The sequence below is a fragment of the Prionailurus bengalensis genome, chromosome A1 (genome assembly GCF_016509475.1).
Source record: "Prionailurus bengalensis isolate Pbe53 chromosome A1, Fcat_Pben_1.1_paternal_pri, whole genome shotgun sequence".
In the NCBI taxonomy this organism is placed as follows: domain Eukaryota; kingdom Metazoa; phylum Chordata; class Mammalia; order Carnivora; family Felidae; genus Prionailurus; species Prionailurus bengalensis.
In genome coordinates this window covers 138,148,342-138,168,721 of record NC_057343.1, presented here as the reverse complement: position 1 = coordinate 138,168,721, position 20,380 = coordinate 138,148,342, and the positions used below count along the sequence as shown (strand labels likewise).

The window sequence follows — 20,380 nt, the reverse complement described above, 5'->3', positions numbered from 1 at the left end:
AGACTTTAGTTTGGCAGGGGTTTTACTAAGTTTATTTTTCAATTTGGTTTCTTAATAGGCCATTGTCACTTTTTTTTTTCATGTTTTATTTATTTTGAGAGAGAAAGTGTGTGTGAGCAGGGCAGAGACAGAGAGAGAGAGGGAGACACAGAATGTGAAGCAGGCTCCAGGCTCTGAGCTGTCAGCCCAGAGTCCAACATGAGGCTCAAACTCAGGAGCCGTGAGATTATGACCTGAGCCAAAGTCAGACGCTCAACCGACTGAGTCACCCAGGCCATTGTCACTTTTTATACAGATCTCCCAAATTTGATGGATTTGTTTTTTCTTCCCCTATCTGTGTTGAGGTCATTACAAAGAGTGTTTCACCACAAATACTTTTTGCATTCATTTTGGAAACCATTCAGGTACACCTCATTACATTTCTTTCAGGTAAGGATATTTTTTCCTTTTGTAAAATATATGCAGATAGTTAAGGACTCTCTGGTTTAACTTTGTAATTTACCCATTCATTACCTCCAGCTCAAGTTTACTATCTTCATAATGTGTAGATCCACTAAGTTATAGTGAATTATAAGATTCATCACAAGGTTCTGTATTTATTCAATGTGTACATATTCATAAGATTCTGAATATGTATATTACATGGAATTTTACAATTAAAGGATATGAGCTTTGCAATCAGGTAGATCTAGATTCAGATTCAGCCTTGAACATTCTGAGTCCATGGGCAAAGTACTTGCTTATCTACAGGTAACTCCCAAGTGTAACAAAGAACTATGATACCGAGCAGCATGTATATAAAAGTAAAAAAGTATGATAAATACCTACAAATAATGCCTGGTATAGTATATGGAAAAAAATGTTATTTCACTCCCTCTTCCTTCCCATCTCAAGCAATAAGGGCAATAAATGCTGTGCTCCTCAGTTTTAAGTCCATTATTAAATTTTCTTAAGTAAAAACAATATGGGAGCTTTGGATATTCATATACTCCAACGCAGTATTTTCCCTTTGGAGAATCTATCTTAATGAAATAAGCTAAAACACAGAAGCTGTTTGATGTACAAGGATGTTCATTGTAACATTTCTTAGACTGCTAAAAAAAAAAAAAATTAGAAACTTGCTAACTGTCCACTAGGACATTGTTTAATTATGAGAAAATCACATTAAGAGGTCATTTTTAAAAAATGCTCACAGGGGCACAGCTCAATTGGCTGAGTGTGTTCAGCTCTTGATTTTGGCTCAGGTCATGATCTCATGGTCATGAGTTTGAGCCCCGTGTCAGACTCTGTACTGACAGTGAGGAGCCAGCTTGGGATTCTTTCTCTCCTCCTCTCTGTCCCTACAACGCTCATGTGCACTCTTATCTCAAAATAAATAAATAAACTTATAAAAAAGAAAATTAAAAAAAAAATTTTAAGTGCTAACAAATTTACAGGAGAAAATGCTAATGTTGCTAAGTGAAAAAGCAGAATGAAAAGCTATTCATGGGGCACCTGGGTGGCTCAGTCGGTTAAGCGTCCGACTTCAGCTCAGGTCACGATCTCACACTCCGTGAGTTCGAGCCCCGCGTCGGGCTCTGGGCTGATGGCTCAGAGCCTGGAGCCTGCTTCCGATTCTGTGTCTCCCTCTCTCTCTGACCCTCCCCCGTTCATGCTCTGTCTCAAAAATAAATAAACATTAAAAAAAAATTAAAAAAAAAGCTATTCATATAGTAAAGTCTCAACTATGTAAAAATCAAATAAACTGAGAAAAAATATTGAAAGGAAATATATCAATGGGTTTATAGTAATCATCTCAAAGTCTAGATATTAGTGATTATAATTTGATGGGTTATTTTCTAAAATATCAATGATCATGATGATAATAGCACTTATTATTTATGGAGTGTTTACCACATCAGGCCCCATTCTAAGAGTTTACCAAATTAATTCAGTTAATCCTCACAGCATTATGAGATGAAAAAACTGAGGCACGGTGAAATGAAGTAACTTGCCCAAGTCCACACACGATTTCAGAAGGTGCCAACATTTGAATCCAAGGAGTCTGGCTCTAGAGCTCCTGTTCCTAACCGCTACATTTGAAGATTTGCTTTGCTTTAAAATTTTAACTATTAAAAAGGCAAATGTCAACTCCAATCTCGTGGTCATTCAGTTAACATCTTTCTTTTAGCTCTAGGCATTCTTTTAGTTCTGAGTTCAACTATTTGCTCTGCCATCAGGTGCCATTTTGGAACAAGATGTAGCCACCATTCCTGTATGGGTTCTATCCACTCCAGAAAATTCCAAGACAAATCTGCATCCCTATTTCCTGTTCCAATATCTCATTTAATCACTGAGACTCATTTAACCATTCTTAGTTATTACACCCACTTTCAGTACTTCAAAGAATTCTAGTAAGGAGGTCCTGAGGCAACCAAATGAACAGAGGCTTCTAGAAACTCTCCTACACCAACACCCAACCACAGAACTACAAATCTATACAGTTACCACTATACCTGTCCTCCATCATAAAGTTCACCCTGCAACCCGGGAGACTCCTTTCACCTGCCAACACTCACTGGATATCCGCCGCGACACTGGCTGAACGGGACCAATTAAGAAAGACTCCCAACATTTGGGGAATTTTTTGTCTCTGATCGATTTTTGAAGATGGCATTATTCTCCACTGTTTTTGAAAACAATCATCAGTTAATCAATCACTTTCATTCTTTCAGCTTTCTCACCCGTTTGCTGGTAGACCAAATTGTTTTTCTGGGAGAAAGACCTTTTTGGCACCAGTATAAATTCAAGTATCAACTCCAGGACAAAACAGTCACAATTCATACTCCAGGCAATAAACGTAACTCCCACTTACTGCTGTGTTCCTCTCTGCGGTTTACATTTGATAAATTTATTTCATGACTTGTTACTTGTTTTGCCTTCCTTTATTAATCAAATTTCTTTTAAAAACAGTATTTGCAGATTCCAACATGGATAAAAGCAAGCAATTCTTCTAAATATAGTACATTTACATTTCAGTGAAGTTCATTTACAATATTTAGAAAACTTGAGCTCATGTGATGGATTTAATGTTATATAAAAAAGAAAAACTACGGGGCGCCTGGGTGGCGCAGTCGGTTAAGCGTCCGACTTCAGCCAGGTCACGATCTCGCGGTCCGTGAGTTCGAGCCCCGCGTCGGGCTCTGGGCTGATGGCTCAGAGCCTGGAGCCTGTTTCCGATTCTGTGTCTCCCTCTCTCTCTGCCCCTCGCCCGTTCATGCTCTGTCTCTCTCTGTCCCAAAAATAAATAAACGTTGAAAAAAAAAATTAAAAAAAAAAAAAAAGAAAAACTAGTCATAAAAACAATGAATACAGTATCTATCAAGTGTTGATAATGGAAATATTTACAACCAGAATCATGTGTATTTTTTTCCAAAATCTTATCCTGCTCATAACATATTTTGGTAATAAGCTTGATTACTTTAAAACATTTTTATAGGTATTTCTGTGGGAGGAATTTAGTAATTCCCTGAATGCCTGGGACAAAAATGTAACCTCAATGGTGACCCAGGTGGGGCCCTTTTAGGAAAAACAAAATGGAGCACTAGTAGTTCATTAGGCTAACATTAACTCAGGTGACGTAAAAACTGGACTGGTAAACTGTTAGGCATTTATGAATGCATATGCTGGGGAGTAAAAGAGAAATCTGCACCTTCAAACTAACATTCCCCTTTTGCGGCTGCAAGTTTTCAACCTGGTGGAGTCATTGTTCAAGAAGAAAGGTGTGCAGGGCAGGGTACAAGTGGAAAACAAAATCGTTTCTCCCCCAAGACTGAATACTTCCCTGCTTCAGTAAGTGGAACTTACTTGCCATTCTAGTATGAAAGCTTTGATACAAAAGGGAAAGTTAAAATGTAAAAGGAACTTTTGTTACCCTAAATGAAAATAAGCCTTTCAAGGATAGCCATTTTACAACCTTATATTTCCAAATACCGATTAGACAATACAACTTGTTTTTTTAATAGACATCTTTTCTTTAGGCTAAAAAAATTACCATTTATAAACTCATCAATGAAGTCATCACTGTTTCAAGGTAGGATTGTTATGAAGCTTCTTAAAACAACTGTCAAAACCAATTTGTGAATCCCGCCAAGTTTACATTTCTACATCCAAATCTGTTGATGGACCAAACTAATTAGTGATTAAGAAAACGGACTTAGATTTAGGTAGCAAGCAGTCCTTGCCACATCCAGCTGGTTTTTACATCAGCAGACAAATAGGCGATCGTTTTTAAAGGAAGAAAGCCTTTGCTTAATTGCGGTAGCTGGTCTGCTCCTCGGCAGCTGTTCCCTGTCGCGTGTTCGCGTGGGAGAAGTACAAAAGGGTGGAAGTGAAAAAAACACAAGCCCACGCAAAGCCCGTGCAGTTACTAACATTAAAGTTATGTAAATATGTCGTGAGGCCAAGAGGCCACAAGGGGCAAGAACCGCCCAGAGAAAGCGATCCGCCCGAGCGGAGTGTGGAGAGGAAGGCGTGTGCGGGCCTGGGAAACCCGGGCAAAGGGGAACGGGCGGGGGACAAAGACGGGCCATCCGGGGCAGAGGCAGGCAGTGCCCCAAAGCGCCGAGAACCGGCAGAAGCAGCCGTCCTGGCGCAGCGACTGCGGCACCAAGGCCCTCAAACGCCGCGGTGTAACAGCTCCCCGGCGAGAAGACGCTCCCCTCCTCTCCGCTCTCACTGGCCCCCAGGCCGACCTCGGACACCTGAGGAGGCGCTGCCCGACCGCCGCCGGCGTCCCGCCGGACAGCTGTTGGCCTTAGAACCGCGCCGCCGCCGCCGGGCTCCAAACGGCCGGGAGGGCGGCGGGTCGGGCGCCTCTTCCCGCGGCTCCTCAGGCCGCTTCGGAACAGCCTGCCTCCGCTCCCGCCCTCCAGTCAGGGGCCGCGCACCCTCACGCCACCTACCCGGTCCCACACCATCCCAGAGGCCTCCGGCGCTCGGGCCCTCTGCCGAAGCGGCGCTGCCTCCCGTCCGGGGCCTGAAATGGCTGCGGAACAAAGAGAATCTGGGCTCGGACGAGCGCTGGTCCGATTGGCCGGGGGGCGGGGCCCGCCGCGGGAACGTTCGGCGGCGGTCGCCTAGGCAACGGCGGCGCGGCGGGGAAAACCGCGGCCTGGGCCTGCTAGGTCCGCTGACCTGCGGTCGGCGGCGCGCGCCAGCGGTGGCTCAAGCCGCGCTGCAGCCGGCTGCTCTGCGCCGTGAGGCCTCGACCAAAAATGGCCCTGCAAGTGTGGACGCTTAGGGGCTGTCCAGGGCCTCCTAAGCGTGACGACCCTACCCCAGACGAACTTCCATACTTCCGGATAATCTCCAAAGTGACAGCCCTGCCCCGGGAGCCTATTTAACACGGAACATGCCGCATATCCCCCAATAATACAGTTCCAACGTTGCTGGTAAAAAACAGGAACGACTTCAGTAGATGGATATGGGCAGAGGGCTGCCTGCGAATGTTGCATGATTGACTTTTGAGGTATGCTGTATCTAGCATGTCAACTGCTTTCTATGCAAAATTAAAGGATTTATAAAATTAAGTTTTACATGTCCAGGTGTATGTTAAAACCAGTGTCTTCCTTTTAGAAATAAGAAGCCCTCCTCTTTGTAAGCAGCCATCATGAGAAATTAAAATGCCTTCTGTTTTCTAAACAGAGCATAATCCAAAATGGGAGACATAGATGTTTTTATACTCAATTATAATAATGGTAATGAACTGATAAATAACAGTTCCTTTCCCCACATTATTCTTATATATAAATTTCCTATGTATTATTATTTTAAATTTGCATACCTAGATGATCATTATAACCCATGGTGATGATGCTGCTGATAATATCCTTCCTCATAAGATCAACGTGTGTAAAATGCCGGCAGTTTTTACTGTCCTATTTGTAAGTGCTGTATATATTATGTTTTGAAAATGTGTAGCAGTTGTTGCCTTCCAGGCTTATTGGAGGTAAAATTATAGTACCAATACTAGAAAGGTTTTTTTAATTTACATTGATAAAGCTTATTTGGTAACAAACTTGCTAATAGTTTTCATTTGCAACAAGTCATTTTACAAAACAATTTATTTCACTTAAATTTTGAATCTAGAAGGACTATTTTTTTATCATTAGGAAATGGAACATACGAAGAAAAAATATTTTACATAACTAAGACACTCATAATTAGGATTCCAACATTTTCTAATGTTAATTTGATAGCAGTTAGATACAGGATCACGCACCAAAAGAGGTCTCCAGATAGGAGTATATTACTAAGAAAACAACTTAATGTAAACCTTCCGAAATGTAGGTTAGTGTATCTGCACGAAAATTTACCCAGAATACATATATTTATCCAAATAACAAAAAGAGCTTATTTCTGCATTTGAAAAGTCCCATCATGGGACTTTTTTGGGACATCAAGGGAGCCTTGATCCTTGCAAATCAGGGGATGTGTGGTTTCTGCAATTTACTTTGCTAAGGAAAAACAACAGGAATACTTTTTAAATGTAAAGGTTTAGCAAATAATGACAGATGTAAAGAACTACTGACAAAGCAATTAGTCAGGAATTCACCTGAATAATACCTTGGAAGTAAATGAAATTAATTTTAAAAGGTGAAGTATTATTTAGTGTACCAAAATCTTTTGAAATAAAAAAATACTGATCATCAAATGTTGTGAAATTGAGACTAAGAAAATTAAATATCCACACTTTTATGAAACTTAAATGAAAGTGCATTAAAATTTAGTATGAATTGCTCTGTATTGAATGAAGAGCTGCTTGTACGTATAGCCTTTTTGTCTCTACGTTCTAGGTTAGATTAAAAATACATGTTTTAAACAGTAAATCTTCTTACCATTAAGAAGGGCTTATTAACATGGCTTATTTTATTTTACTTTTCCTGTTACCTGTTAATCCTTTGCACAGTGTGCACATGAAATAGCAGCTACCCAGCAGTGTTTTCCCTTTAGACCCGAATACAAAGCAGCAAAGCTCATGGAGTAAAACTTTGTCCGTATTTTTTAAGGACCTACACTTAAATTAAAAACAGTAAATGCCTTAGATTTTAACCCCCAACCCTACTACAGATACCTCGTATTTAAATTTTCTGTATTAATTCTTTTTTTAGGTGAACAAATTGGTGAGGATAAAAATCAAAGAATGGTAGAAATTACAAAATACATTGAGAAACCTACCTATAAGCTTTCCCCTCGGAAGGAAAAGATGCTCACTCTGTCAGGCGTAGCATTGTCAAACAAGCATGAAACTGGGAGGCACAGGGCTTGTATGCCGATACTGGCTTCACCTCTTCTGAATGCTTCCAATTCAGTCTTTCTGAGCTTCACTTCCTTGTCTTAAACAGGATTAAATAAGATAAAGTATATTAAGAGCTCATTAGCAGAGTGCCTGGCAGATAGTTAGAAGGCAATAAAAGATACTATTACTAGATGTTAATACATATGAAAGAACAGATGTTTGAGAAGGAGGAACGGTGATTGAATAAAAATTACAAGTTTGAAAGTCCAAAAATTGTTAAATATCTTTAATAGGCAATTGTTGGTGAGCGTCCAGAAACACAGTAAAAGAAGTAAAATCATCTTTTAGATACAGGTGATCTTAAAAAACAGAATGCTTCTGAGTAATGTTCCCACCTTACACTTCTGAAAGATGTGGGAATTCTCATTATATTCTTTAATAGTAGACAGTTTAAGGAATTGCCTTCCATTGAAATATCTTCAGACTGATATCAAGGGAAAAAAATTTTTTTAAGTGATATTTAGAAGAATGTAATTCAAATTTCAAAAGAGGACAGTGATAGTCAATAGTTAGAAATGTGTAAATAATCTATAGGCATTTTCCTTTGAAGCAAACCCCCTATATAGTTTGAATGTACAAAAAAGATAAATTAGAGAGTTATTAGGGAGTTAAAAGGATTAACTTCAAAGTTCCTTTAACTATTAATATCCCCTAGTGATTAAAATATGATTCTATTTATGAAAAGGTCTACTTAGACTTCTACTTCTGGGAGGATGGAGTAGACCTACTTTTGCCCTATTCCTCCCAGTAGGTACAACTAAAAACTCTAAACATTACATATAAAACAAACATAAGGAGACTCTGAAAGATGGAGAGAAGGCAGGCCAGCCGGTGCCCTCAGGACTCAAGGAACAACACACTAGTTAGTTCCCCAGGGTTTTGTTTTTGCCTCATATATCCCAGACTCGAAACTGAAGGAGCTGGTAACCTGGAAATGCCAATGGTTCAGACACACCAAAAAAATCCCCCACAAAATACTGCTCTCTTTAGCTGAAGAACCAGGAAAGAGGCAGTATGAGAGATAAAACAAACACAAAAACATTTAGACAGTAACTGCTAAAACTAAGGAAAAGTGGAAACTACAGGAAAAAATCATGGATCCCCCTTCCCCTCATTCCCCAACTTAAGTCAGCAAAGACCTAGTGGAAAGCCCAGACTCCCACCCTCACCAGACTACATAACAACGTGCCCCAACCCTACCTCCCATCCTCTGCTGTCAGAGAAGCTAAGTAGGCAGCCCAGACTTTCATCCCTGCTGGCCAGTAATGTGAGACAGAGACAGAGACTTTCTTCTTGGGTGTCAGTGGAGGCCAATGGAGGAACTTAGACTATTCTCCAACCTGGCAGTAATGAGGTGGAGCCTGCTGCCCACCCCTACTTCCTCTTCCAGTGCTTTGTCAGAAAAAGCCAGCTAAAACAGAATATTTAAATAAGATCCAAAGTCTTATAACATGATACCCCAAATGTTTAGGTCTCAGTTGAAAATTGCTCATCATATCAAGAACTAGAAAGATCTCAAACTGTATTAAAAAAGACAATTAATTGGGGTGCCTGGGTGGCTCAGTCGGTTAGGTATCTGACTCTCGATTTTGGCTCAGATCATGATCTCATGGTTCGTGAGATCAAGCCCAGGGTCTGGCTCCACGCTGACAGCACAGAGCCTGTTTGGTATCCTCGCTCTCCATTTCTCTCTGCCTCTCTCTCTCAATAAATAAACTTAAAAAAACAAAAGACAACTAATAGATTTCAAAACCAAGATGACAGAGATGTTAGAATTGTCTGACAAAGATTTTAAAGCAGACATAAAATACTTTTGAGCAACTACAAAAACACTTGAAACACAGGGAAAAAATAGAAAGTCTCAGCAAAGAAATAGAAGACATAAAGAAGGACCAAATGAAATTTCAGAACTAAAACATACAATAATCAAAATAAAAAACTAAGTGGATGAGTTCAACAACTCTCTCAGTAGAGGAGACAGAGGAAAGAATCAGTGAAATTGTAGACAGAGCAATAGAAATTACCCATTTTAACAACAAAGAGAAAGTAAATTGAAAAAATGAACGGATGGAGTCTCATGGAATTAACAAATGGTTTAAAATTCATGTCCTCAGAGTCCTGGAAGGAGAAAAGAAAGAGAGTGACATTAAAAAATACTCAAAGAAATAATAGCTGAAAACTTCGGAAATTTGACAAAAGGCATAAACCCACAGACTTAAGAAGTTGAGCAAAGCTTCAACAAAGATGCCAAAACAATTAAATTGGGAAAGACAGTTTTCAACAAATAGAGCTGGGACAACTGAGTATCCAAATGCAGAAGAATAAATCTGGACCTCTACCTCATATCATATACAAAAATTAACTCAAAATATAAGTGCTAAAATTAGAAAATTCTTAAAAGGAAACATGTAAATAAATCTTTATGACCTTCAGTAGGAAAGGACTTGTTAGATATGACACCAAAAGCTCACACAACAAAAGAAAAAAGTAGATAAGTTGGACTTCATCAAAATTTAAAATGTTTGTGCTTCAAAGGATACTATCAAGGAAGAAAGTAAAAAGACTATCCATGGACTAAGAAAAAATATTTGCAAAGAACTTATCAGAGAAGAGACCTGTGTCTGGAATAAAGAATTCTTACATCTCAATGATAAAAAAGATGAATAACCAAATTAAAAAATGGGCAAGGGATCTGTATTTCTCTAAAGAAGATGTACAAATGGCTGATAAGCATAAGAAAAGATGTTCAACATAATTAGCCTTTAGGGAAATGCAAATCAAAATAACGAGATACCACTTTATACCCACTAAGATAGCTATAGTAAGAAGGACAGATAATAACAAGTATTGACAAAAATGGGGAGAAATTGGAACTCTCATGCATTGCTGGTGGGGATGTAAATGCTGCAGCTGCTTTGGAAAAGAGTTTGGCAATTCTTCAAACGGTTAAACATAGTGTTACCATATGACCCAGCAATTCCACTCCTAATGGAAATGAAAGCATGTGTCCACACAAAACTTGTGCACAAATGTTCACAGCAGCATTATTTGTGGGAGCCAAAAAGTGGAAATAACTCAAATGTCCATTAACTGATGGATGAATAAACAAAATATAGTTTATCCATATAACAGAATATTAATTGATATTAAAAAGGAATAAAGTGCTAATACATACTACCTCAAAAACATCATTCCAAGTGAAAAGATCCAGTTACAAAAGACTACATACTGTAGGACTGTATTTATGTGACACCACTATATATCTCTCTATATTTCTATAGAGATATATATAAAATATATAGAGAGCGATATACAAAAATATATGGGTATATAATTTTCATATGTAAAATATATATCTCCATAGATATATCTATACAGATGTACATAAATCTCCATCTATCTCCAGAATAGGCAAAGACAGAGACAAAAAGTAGATTCGTGGTTTCTAAGGATTAGAGGAGAGAAAATAGAGAGTGACTACCAGTAGATGTAGGGTTTCTCTTGGGGGTGACAAAAGCGGTTTAAAATTAGATAGTAGAGATTGTACAATCCTGTGAATATACTAAAAACCACTTTATGGTACATTTTAAAAGGGAAAATTGTATAGTACATGAATTATATATCAATATAACTGTTATTTTAAAAAATAAACAGGGGCGCCTGGGTGGCTCAGTTGGTTGAGCATCCGGCTTCGGCTCAGGTCATGATCTCGCAGTCTGTGAGTTCGAGCCCCGCGTCGGGCTCTGTGCTGATAGCTCAGAGCCTGGAGCCTGCTTCGGATTCTGTGTCTCCCTCTCTCTCTGCCCCTCCCCCATTCATGCTCTGTCTCTCTCTGTCTCAGTAATAAACATTAAAAAAAATTAAAAAAAAATAAACAAATGAAACTGAAGAAAAGATCAACCCAAAGAAATCCATGCCAAGACACACTGTTCAATTCCTGAAAACTAAACACAAAGGAAATAAACCTTGAAAACAGGGAGCAAAAAATGACATTTTACCTATAAGGGAAAAGCAATTTGAATGACAATGATTTCACATAAGAAATCACGGAGTCCAAAGGGAAATAACACTATGTTTTACAAGTATTGAAAGGAAGGAACTATCAACCCAGAATCCTGTATCTGGAAAAAATATCCTTAGGAATGAAAGGGAAATCATAACATTCAGATGAAGGAAAACTAAAAGATTTTTGTCACTAGCAGACTTTTCCTAAAAGGATGGCTAAACATAAAGGAAATTATAAAAGAAAGTGTATAGGAACATTGGGAAGGAAGGAAGAATAAGCTAAGCAAAAATATGGGTAAATATAATAGGCTTCTCTTCTCCTCTTGAGTTTTCTAAATTATGTTTGATGGTGGAAACAAAAATTATAACATTGTCCAATGTGATTCTAAATGTATGAAGAAAAAATATTTAAGACAATTATAGTATTTAAATGGAGAAGGTAAAGAGACATAAAGGGGGATAAGGGTTCTACAATTCACTTGAACTGGTAAAATGACACTACCAGTATGCTGAGATAAGTCATACGTTCATAAAGTATATTATATATACAACATGTATATTACATTTATATAACTAACTATAACAACTATAACTATAACTAAAGACCTAGAGCAACAAGTCAAAAAGTTATGTAGAGATACACTCAAAAATGTTATATAGATAAATCAATATGGAATTCAAAACAATATGCAAGTGACCCATAGAAAGTCAGGAAAAACAAAAATAAAAAACACAACAAAAAATAAAAAGTACAGTGACAGACTTAAAGCCTTTACATATCAATAATTACATTAAATATAAATGGTCTAAAACATTGTATTTTGACTGGCAAAGTGGATCAAAAGACACGACTCAAGTGCATGTTGTCTATGAGAAACTCACTTCAAATATAATGATAAAAGCAAGTTAAAAGTAAATGGAAATAACAAAAATAAGAGCAGAAATCACTGAAATTGAAAACAGAAAAACATCAGAAAAAAATCAATGAAACAAAAAGCTTCTTGGGGAAAAAAAAATCGATAAAATTGATAAACCTCTAGCAAGATTGAAAAAGAAAAAAGACACAAATTATCAAACTCAGGAATGAAACAGAAGATATCACTACAGACCCTGCAGATATCAAAAGAATGACAAGGGAATGTTATGAACAGCTTTGCACACATAAATTTGAGAACTTATATGAAATACACAAATTCCTTAAAAAGTACAAATTACCATAACTCACCCAACATGAAATAGATCATTTGAGTAGCCCTATAACTATTAAGGACATTGAATTTATAATTTAAAAAGTCTGCAAAAAGAAATCTCCAGGCCCAGATGGTTTCACTGGAGAATTCTACCAACCATTTAAGGAATTAATACAAATTATATACAACCTCTTCAAGAAAAACAAAAGGCATGGGAACACATGCCAATTCATTTTATGTAGCAACTGTTACCCTGACACCAAAACTAGACAGACAGCATAAGAAAGAAAACTATAAACCGGTATCTCTTACAGATGCAAACATAGGCTCAACATAGACTCAAAATTTCTTAGCAAAGTATTGGCAAATAAAATTAAGCAACATATGAAAAGAATAGTATACCATGACCAGGTGTGGTTTATTCCAGGGATGCAAGGCTGATTCAATATTCAAAAACTAATCAATATCATTAGCCATCAGACAAATGCAAATTAAGCTACAAGAGATGAGATATCACTATCTACCTATCTGAATGGCTGGTGAAAAAAGAAAAAAAAAGCAACAACACTAAAATCTGGTGAGGATTCAAAGAAACTGAAACACTCACACATAGCTGTTGGGAATATAAAACACTACAGCCACCCTGGAAAACAGTATGGCACTTTCTTAAAAAACTAAACATGCATACTGGCACAAGAACAGACACTCAGATCAATGGCACAGAATACAGAACCCAGAAAAGGACCCACAAGCTTATGGCCAACTAATCTTTGACAAAGCAGGAAAGAATATCCAATGGAATAAAGACAGTCTCTTCAGCAAGTGGTGCTGGGAAAACCGGACAGCGACATACAGAAGAATTTACCTGGACAACTTTCTTACACCATACACAAAAATAAACTCAAAATGGATGAAAGACCTAAATGTAAGACAGGAAGCCATCAAAAGCCTCGAGGAGAAAGCAGACAAAAACCTCTTTGATCTTGGCCGCAGCAACTTCTTACTCAACACATCTCTGGAGGCAAGGGAAACAAAAGCAAAATTGAACTATTGGGACCTCATCAAAATAAAAAGATTCTGCACAGCGAAGGAAACAATCAGCAAAACTAAAAGGCAACTGACAGAATAGGAGAAGATATTTGCAAATGACTATCAGATAAAGGCTTAGTATCCAAAATCTATAAAGAACTTATCAAACTCAACACACAAAAAACAAATAATCCAGTGAAGAAATGGGCAAAAGACATGAATAGACGCTTCTCCAAAGAACACATCCAGATGGCCAACCGACACATGAAAAGATGCTCAACATCACTCATCATCAGGGAAATACAAATCAAAACCACAATGAGATACCACCTCACACCTGTCAGAATGGCTAACATTCACAGCTCAGGCAAAAACAGATGTTGGCAAGGCTGCAGAGAAAGAGGATCTCTTTTGCATTCCTGGTGGGAATGCAAGCTGGTGCAGCCACTCTGGAAAACAGTATGAAGGTTCCTCAAAAAACTAAAAATAGAACTACCCTACGACCTAGCAATTGCACTACTAGGCATTTATCCAAGGGATACAGGTATGCTGTTTCGAAGGGGCATATGTACCCCAATGTAAGGAAAGAGCCCAAATGTCCATCAATGGATGAATGGATAAAGAAGAGGTGGTATATATATACAATGAAGTATTACTCGGCAATTAGAAAGAATGAAATCTTGCCATTTGCAACTACGTGGATGGAACTGGAGGGTATTGTGCTAAGTGAAATTAGTCAGAGAAAGACAAATATATGACTTCACTCATATGAGGACTTTAAAATACAGAACATATTAACATAAGGGAAGAGAAGCAAAAATAATATAAAAACAGGGAGGGGGACAAAATAGAAGAGATTCATAAATATGGAGAACAAACTGAGAGTTGCTAGAGAGGTTGTGGGAGGGGGGATGGGCTAAATGGGTAAGGGGCACTAAGGAATCTACTCCTGAAATCATTGTTGCACTATATGTTAACTAATTTGGATGTAAATTTTAAAAAATAAAAAATAAAATAAAAATAAAATAAAATAAACAAACAAAAAAACTAAACATGTAATTACCATATAATCCAGCAATTGCACTTTTGAGCATTTATCCCAGAGAAATGAAAACTTATTTTCACACAAAACCTGTATGTTGATAGCAGCTTTATTTGTAACAGCCCCAAATTAGAAACAACCCATACGTTCTTTAGTGGATGAATGGTTACCATAGAATACTACTCAGCAATAAAAAGAAATAAACTACTGATACGCACAACAACGTGGAAGAATTTCCACAGAACTGTGAGTGAGAAAAGACAACCTGATGTTTCTTCTAGCAAAGACCACTCCCCTCTGCTTGATCTCCTTCCAGGCTTCTCTCTCCTTTATCTTCAACCTATCTTTCTTCATTGGATCCAAAATGTTTCCAAATTAAAAAAAAAGTTTTTTAATGTTTATTTATTTTTGAGACAGACAGAGACAGAATGCGAGTGGGTTGGGGCAGAGAGAGAGAGAAAGGCACAGAATCTGAAGCAGGCTCCAAGCTGTCAGCACAGAGCCTGACGCGGGGCTTGAACTAACAAGCTGTGAGATCATGACCAGACACTCAACCGACTGAGCCACCCAGGCACCCCTAAAATGTTTCCAAATTTAAACCGGATATATTTTAATATTTTAAGAATTGTGGAGTCCTACATTAAGAAAGAGAGCGAGATTCTATCAAATTCAAAAGTCTTTCTAGGGTTGGAGAGAGATTGTATTTGCAAATCTTATGTCAAACAGACACAACAGTCTTTCAAGTGGTTCACCAGAAGGGAATAGATCAGGGCCGCTTACTAAGTGGAGTTTGGGTGTCCCAATGAGCACTCTGCCAAGTTATGGCCTCTTTATTATAAACTAGAAATAGGGCTCAGTATGTTCCATCAGCATTGCTGGGAAGATTCCAGTAAGTGTCTTGGCCCTAAGTTTCTAGTCATTATGCACTCTCAAGCAAGCTAAGAACAAAGCATGTTAGGATTAGATTCTGCTGCAAGTGACAGAAAACTAGTAACAAGATAGTAATTTATCTCTCTTGTAAATATAGGCAGTTCACAGCTGGTCTAGAAGGTTCAAAATAATCTGATGAGGGGTGTAGGCTCTTCCATCTTGCTGCTTTTCCATCCTTAATAATAAGCTCCCTCCTCACGGTTCAGTGTGAATCCCTAGGTTTCAGCTTAGCGATTTACAACCACATCCCAGCCACTGGGAAGGAGAAAAAATAAGGAGAGGTGCATGACCCACCCTTTAAAAAATTGCACATACCACTTTCCTTTGTTATCAGCTAAAACTTTGTCACTTGTCACATGTCACATACCTAGCTTGGCATCTAGGCCTAACTCCACTGCCAAAGGAAAGTACAAGTTTATCTCTTACTCCAGTCCAAGGCTTATCTCTCAGAAATTGCATTCTGTCATTTTTCTGAAAACCTCCCCAATGGCCTCCAATAACTCCCAGAATAAAATTCTTATGATAATTACGAAACCCTACATGAGCTAGCCTTTGCCTACTCTCTGACCTCAGCTCCCACCTGTCCATTACTTGCTCACCTGCCTGCAGTTACACTGTCCTTAAACATACTGAGCTCACCTCTACCTTCGACTCTCTACACTTGAAGATTTCTCTGCTGGATTGCTGTCCCCCAGGACTTAAGACAATTAATCTCTCTTACCTCTTCAGATGCCAAATATCCCGTTAGATATTTCTTGACCAACCTATTAAACCTCTATCTTCTTACCATGAAATTCTAGGCATTGCACTTATCAGTATCTAAAATTGCATTCTCTACTTGTTTGAGACTGTCCATCTCTTTCACTCAATTGTGGACTTCATTAGAATGGGAACTTCTGTCTCTCTTATCAACAATCACATCCTCAGCATTAAGAACAATCACGTCCTCACATAAAGTAAGTACTCAGTAAATTGTAATTGAGTGGACTAATGGATGAGTGGATGACTAGGTTGGTGTAGGAGTGATGACAATGCTGTCTCCAACTTCGACCCTCCATCTTGTTCACGTGCTTTCAATGACCTCCCTCTGGGGAGGTCATTGAAATGTTCCAATAATGTTCCAATAATGTTCCAAGCTCCTTGGAGGTTAATGTATGCCTTGACCAGAATACAGGAAGGCTTGTTCTGATCTTGTGTAAAGTTTAGATGGCTCATAGAGGTAGCTTCCCCTTCTTCTCCTCTGGCACGTGGATGATGCCATCTTAGATAACTACATCCCTTTGCTCTATAAATATGTGGATTAAGGTCCAAATTTTCCAGAGAATAGCTGTGTAGCTGCTAGATTGTTGTCCACCCAATCCCCCCCCCCCCCCCCCACTTCATCAGTAAGTTACCTTGAGTAAAACTCCTTGTAAATGGTATGGAATGGCTTGCTTCATTTCTGGGGCTCAAACTGCCTTCTCAGTCTGGAGGATACTTTACTGTCCCCGTCTCCACCTTCTAACACTTGGTGAAACTAGGTATTAAGAGAATCTAACTCTTTGGCTTTTTTTTTTCCATGCTCACTAAGCAACTTTCTGATTACAACCTAGCTTTCCACACAAATTTGATTAATGAAGAAAGAAACATTCTAGGCAGGTTTGGAGATTGACTGACATTCTGGTTCATAATGCATAGGTTTCCCTGCATTTGGTTAATGGGAGTTTGCTCCCGAGAGGCAGATCTCTCTTTGGGTTTAGAGTCTTGCCAGGTGACCCCTGATTTTGCTGGACACCTTTTCTTAGAACAGCAGTCAGGACCGCCAACATTGGACCTATCAACACCATATCAAGGAAGAGGCCTGTGTGAGGCCTTGCCTAGGAGAACAGCTCTGCTTCCTCTGTAACATTTCTAGGTTTACGTTTATCTTCAACTTGTAAAAACGTTGAGGAATACATGACATATGTCACCAGTTTACCATTTAACACCCCCCCCCCATTTTGTTCCCTCACGATATAACTTTGATTTTCTTTTTCTTCTTTAAAAAGTAGTGCACATAGAGGTTAAAGGCAAAGCCTTAATGCCCGGAATAGGTGGTTTCAAATCCTTTGTCATCTTGAAGATGTCGAGTGACCTTTGGAAACCTTGGTTTCTGTATTTGTATGATGAGAATAATCGTTGGTACCCACCTGCTAGGGCTGTGGAGAAGATGAAAAGAGACTGTCCTTGTACACAGTCTGTCACAGTGCCTGGCACAAGTAAGCACTCACTACATGCCAGCTATCACCATCATCACCATCATCATCATTATTACTGCTTGGAATGGGTAATGATCTTTGCCGAGTGAACTGAAAATAATGCTAATTCTACTAATATTATTAACCATATAATAGAGGAATGCAAAGTTTTTTTTAAATGTCTCTGTTTTGATAAATGTTTTGAATAATTGTGTTCCACTCTAGTAAAGATAAAGATGAGTTGGGCAGATCGTCGAGTCCCAACAAGGCAGAAATAGTGGCAAAGAGTGGCAGAATTAGTGACAGTGGTACCTAAAGGGATCTCAAACCCAGCTCTTTTATGGAGGGCATGGTAGGAAAAATTCTGGGTTAGTCTTCTCTTATCTCTTGAGGGATATTAATCAAAATTTAAAAATGAAATCATCTTCTACTGCCTGCATTCCCCCCCCCCCACCACCAACCCGCCCGGATTCCTTTTGTTTATTTTTCTCTCTGCCTTCCAGCTTTTCACTTCAGAGCTTTCCTCAAATGTCTGGTGAGACTTTGCTCACCATTCAGGCATGTTTAAGACTAAGGCACTGAAAAGCAAATTGGAAGCTCGTTGTGCTGGAGACATTGTGGACAAGTGGGCATCTTCATTGTGTGGTGGGGCTCTGAGACAACTTGTACGTTGACAACTTTTTTGATGTCTTGACTGGGAGGAATAAGCGTGGTTTCTGGTGTTCCAGGCCCTGGGAAGGATTGCAGGGATGGACGTGGGAGCTTGCATTGTTCATTAAGCCTAACTCAGATTTGTTTTCATTTTGGTGCCTCATCCCTGCCCTCTACTGTGTCTAGAATCCTCAAGTCTACCGGTGCCTGGGTGGCTCAGTCGGTTAAGATTCCAACTTTGGCTCAGATCATGATCTTGCGGTTTGTGGGTTTAGGGCCCCGCGCTGGGCTCTGTGCTGACAGCTCAGAGCCTGGAGCCTGCTTCAGATTCTGTGTCCTCTGCTCCTCCCCCACTCGTGCTCACTGTTTCTCAAAAATAAACAGTTAAATAAATAAACAAACAAACAAATAAATAAAAAGAATCCCCCAATCTAGGACCTCTCTAGTTCAATTACTAGAGAGAATAAACCTCCCCCTTTTTCTAAGGTAAGACAGGAGTTGTCATCTGGCTTCCCAGGAGAGGATTCCAGAGTTCTTTTCAATGGGCTTTCCTGTTGTCATTCAGACTCTGCATCTCTGCCTGTTTCACTACCTCCAATTCTTGAGCTCTTCCTTGGCTCTATGGAGAGTCAGCATGCTTCAGTTTGGTATTTCGGCACTTAGATTTGAGGTTTCTCCGTTCTTCTAAGCCGGTTTCCACTTCTTCATCTGCTTTCCATCTTCACGCATTTGTTAACGTTCCTTGCCTGCGGTAGTGGCTTTCCAGCTCTCTTTGCGCCAGTGGATTTAACAGACCTTTTAGAAAGTTTCCCTTGCTGCCATTTTTAGGGGATTTCCTAAGAGGGAGAAAAATATGTCTAACAGGTTAATTCAGAATGTTTGATCCTACTTTTAAAAAGTAAATGTTAAATGAGATACTGGACATGGTTTCATTTTAAATTTTGAGTAAGGTTGGGGTGCCTAGGTGGCTCAGTTGGTTGAGCGTCCGACTTCGGCTCAGGTCATGATCTCGCACTCTGGGAGTTCGAGCCCCGCGTCCGGCTCTGTGCAGACAGCTCAGAGCCTGCAGCCTGTTTCCAGTTCTGTGTCTCCCTCTCTCTCTGCCCCTCCCTTGCTCATGCTCTGTCTCTCTCACTCTCAAAAATGAGTAAATGTTAAAAAAAAATTTTTTTTTAAAATATTTTGAGTAAGGAAGGATTTCAGTGTATATAATTTGAGTCAGGTTAGGTTAGCAACTGAGAATTAAATATTAAGAAAAAAAATTTAGGCTTAATTCCACTGATATCTTAGGAGTCAGTGTTATGATTGTATCATAGCCCATCGGGGATTACATTAAATCAATCCCAATGAATTTTTCATGTTTTGTATGTCATGAAAATTCTTCTCAAAATTTATTTACAAGTGAATCCTCACCTTTCATACAAGGAAGACATTGTATCCAGACAAATTTATGTTTTTTAAAAAATGTTTATTTGTTTATTTTGAGAGAGTGAGCAAGCAGTGGAGGGTCAGAGAGAGGGAGCAAATCCCAAACAGGCTCTGTGCTGTCAGCACAGAGCCCGACCTGGGAGTCCGTCCCATGAACCATGAGATCGCGACCTGAACTGAAATCAAGAGTCGGGTGCTTAACTGACTGAGCCCCCCGGGGGGCCACAGACAGATTTATGTTTTTAAACATAGACGGTCATAGCAAAACTTACAAATTAAATACATATGCACATCTGTTCGAATAAATCATTTCCGTGGAGACAGAAAATAGGAAAATCTTTTTCTAACTTTTAATTTCTGCACCAGCAATTCAGGGGTTATAATATCTAAACCTTCCACCAAACCACAGAGACTTTCTGCTCTTTTTATTCATAAATTTTAAAGCAATATAAGATTTCCTTATGAAATTTTCCCTTGGTGCTCTAAACTTACATCTATGCTGGACTGGCTTCTTCCCACCTCGACCTTTCTCTGGCTGTTTAGTTCAATT

At 39.0% G+C, this 20,380-nt stretch overlaps 1 protein-coding gene across 2 annotated transcripts in view; it reads right to left on the bottom strand.

The window, feature by feature from the left end:
* TNPO1 (transportin 1) overlaps window positions 1-7,341 on the bottom strand; it is a 97,381-nt gene extending 90,040 nt beyond the window's left edge. The window contains exon 1 of one of the 2 annotated variants that reach the window (XM_043591801.1): window positions 7,219-7,341. Coding sequence is in view for 1 of the 2 variants with exons in the window: in XM_043591779.1 (XP_043447714.1) it covers window positions 4,944-4,958 (15 nt within the window). In the remaining variant the exon portion in view is untranslated. Of the gene's footprint in view, window positions 1-4,943; window positions 5,086-7,218 lie in introns of those variants that run through there. The other variant, XM_043591779.1, reaches the window with a different exon arrangement.
* Between the last annotated feature and the right edge of the window lie 13,039 nt (window positions 7,342-20,380).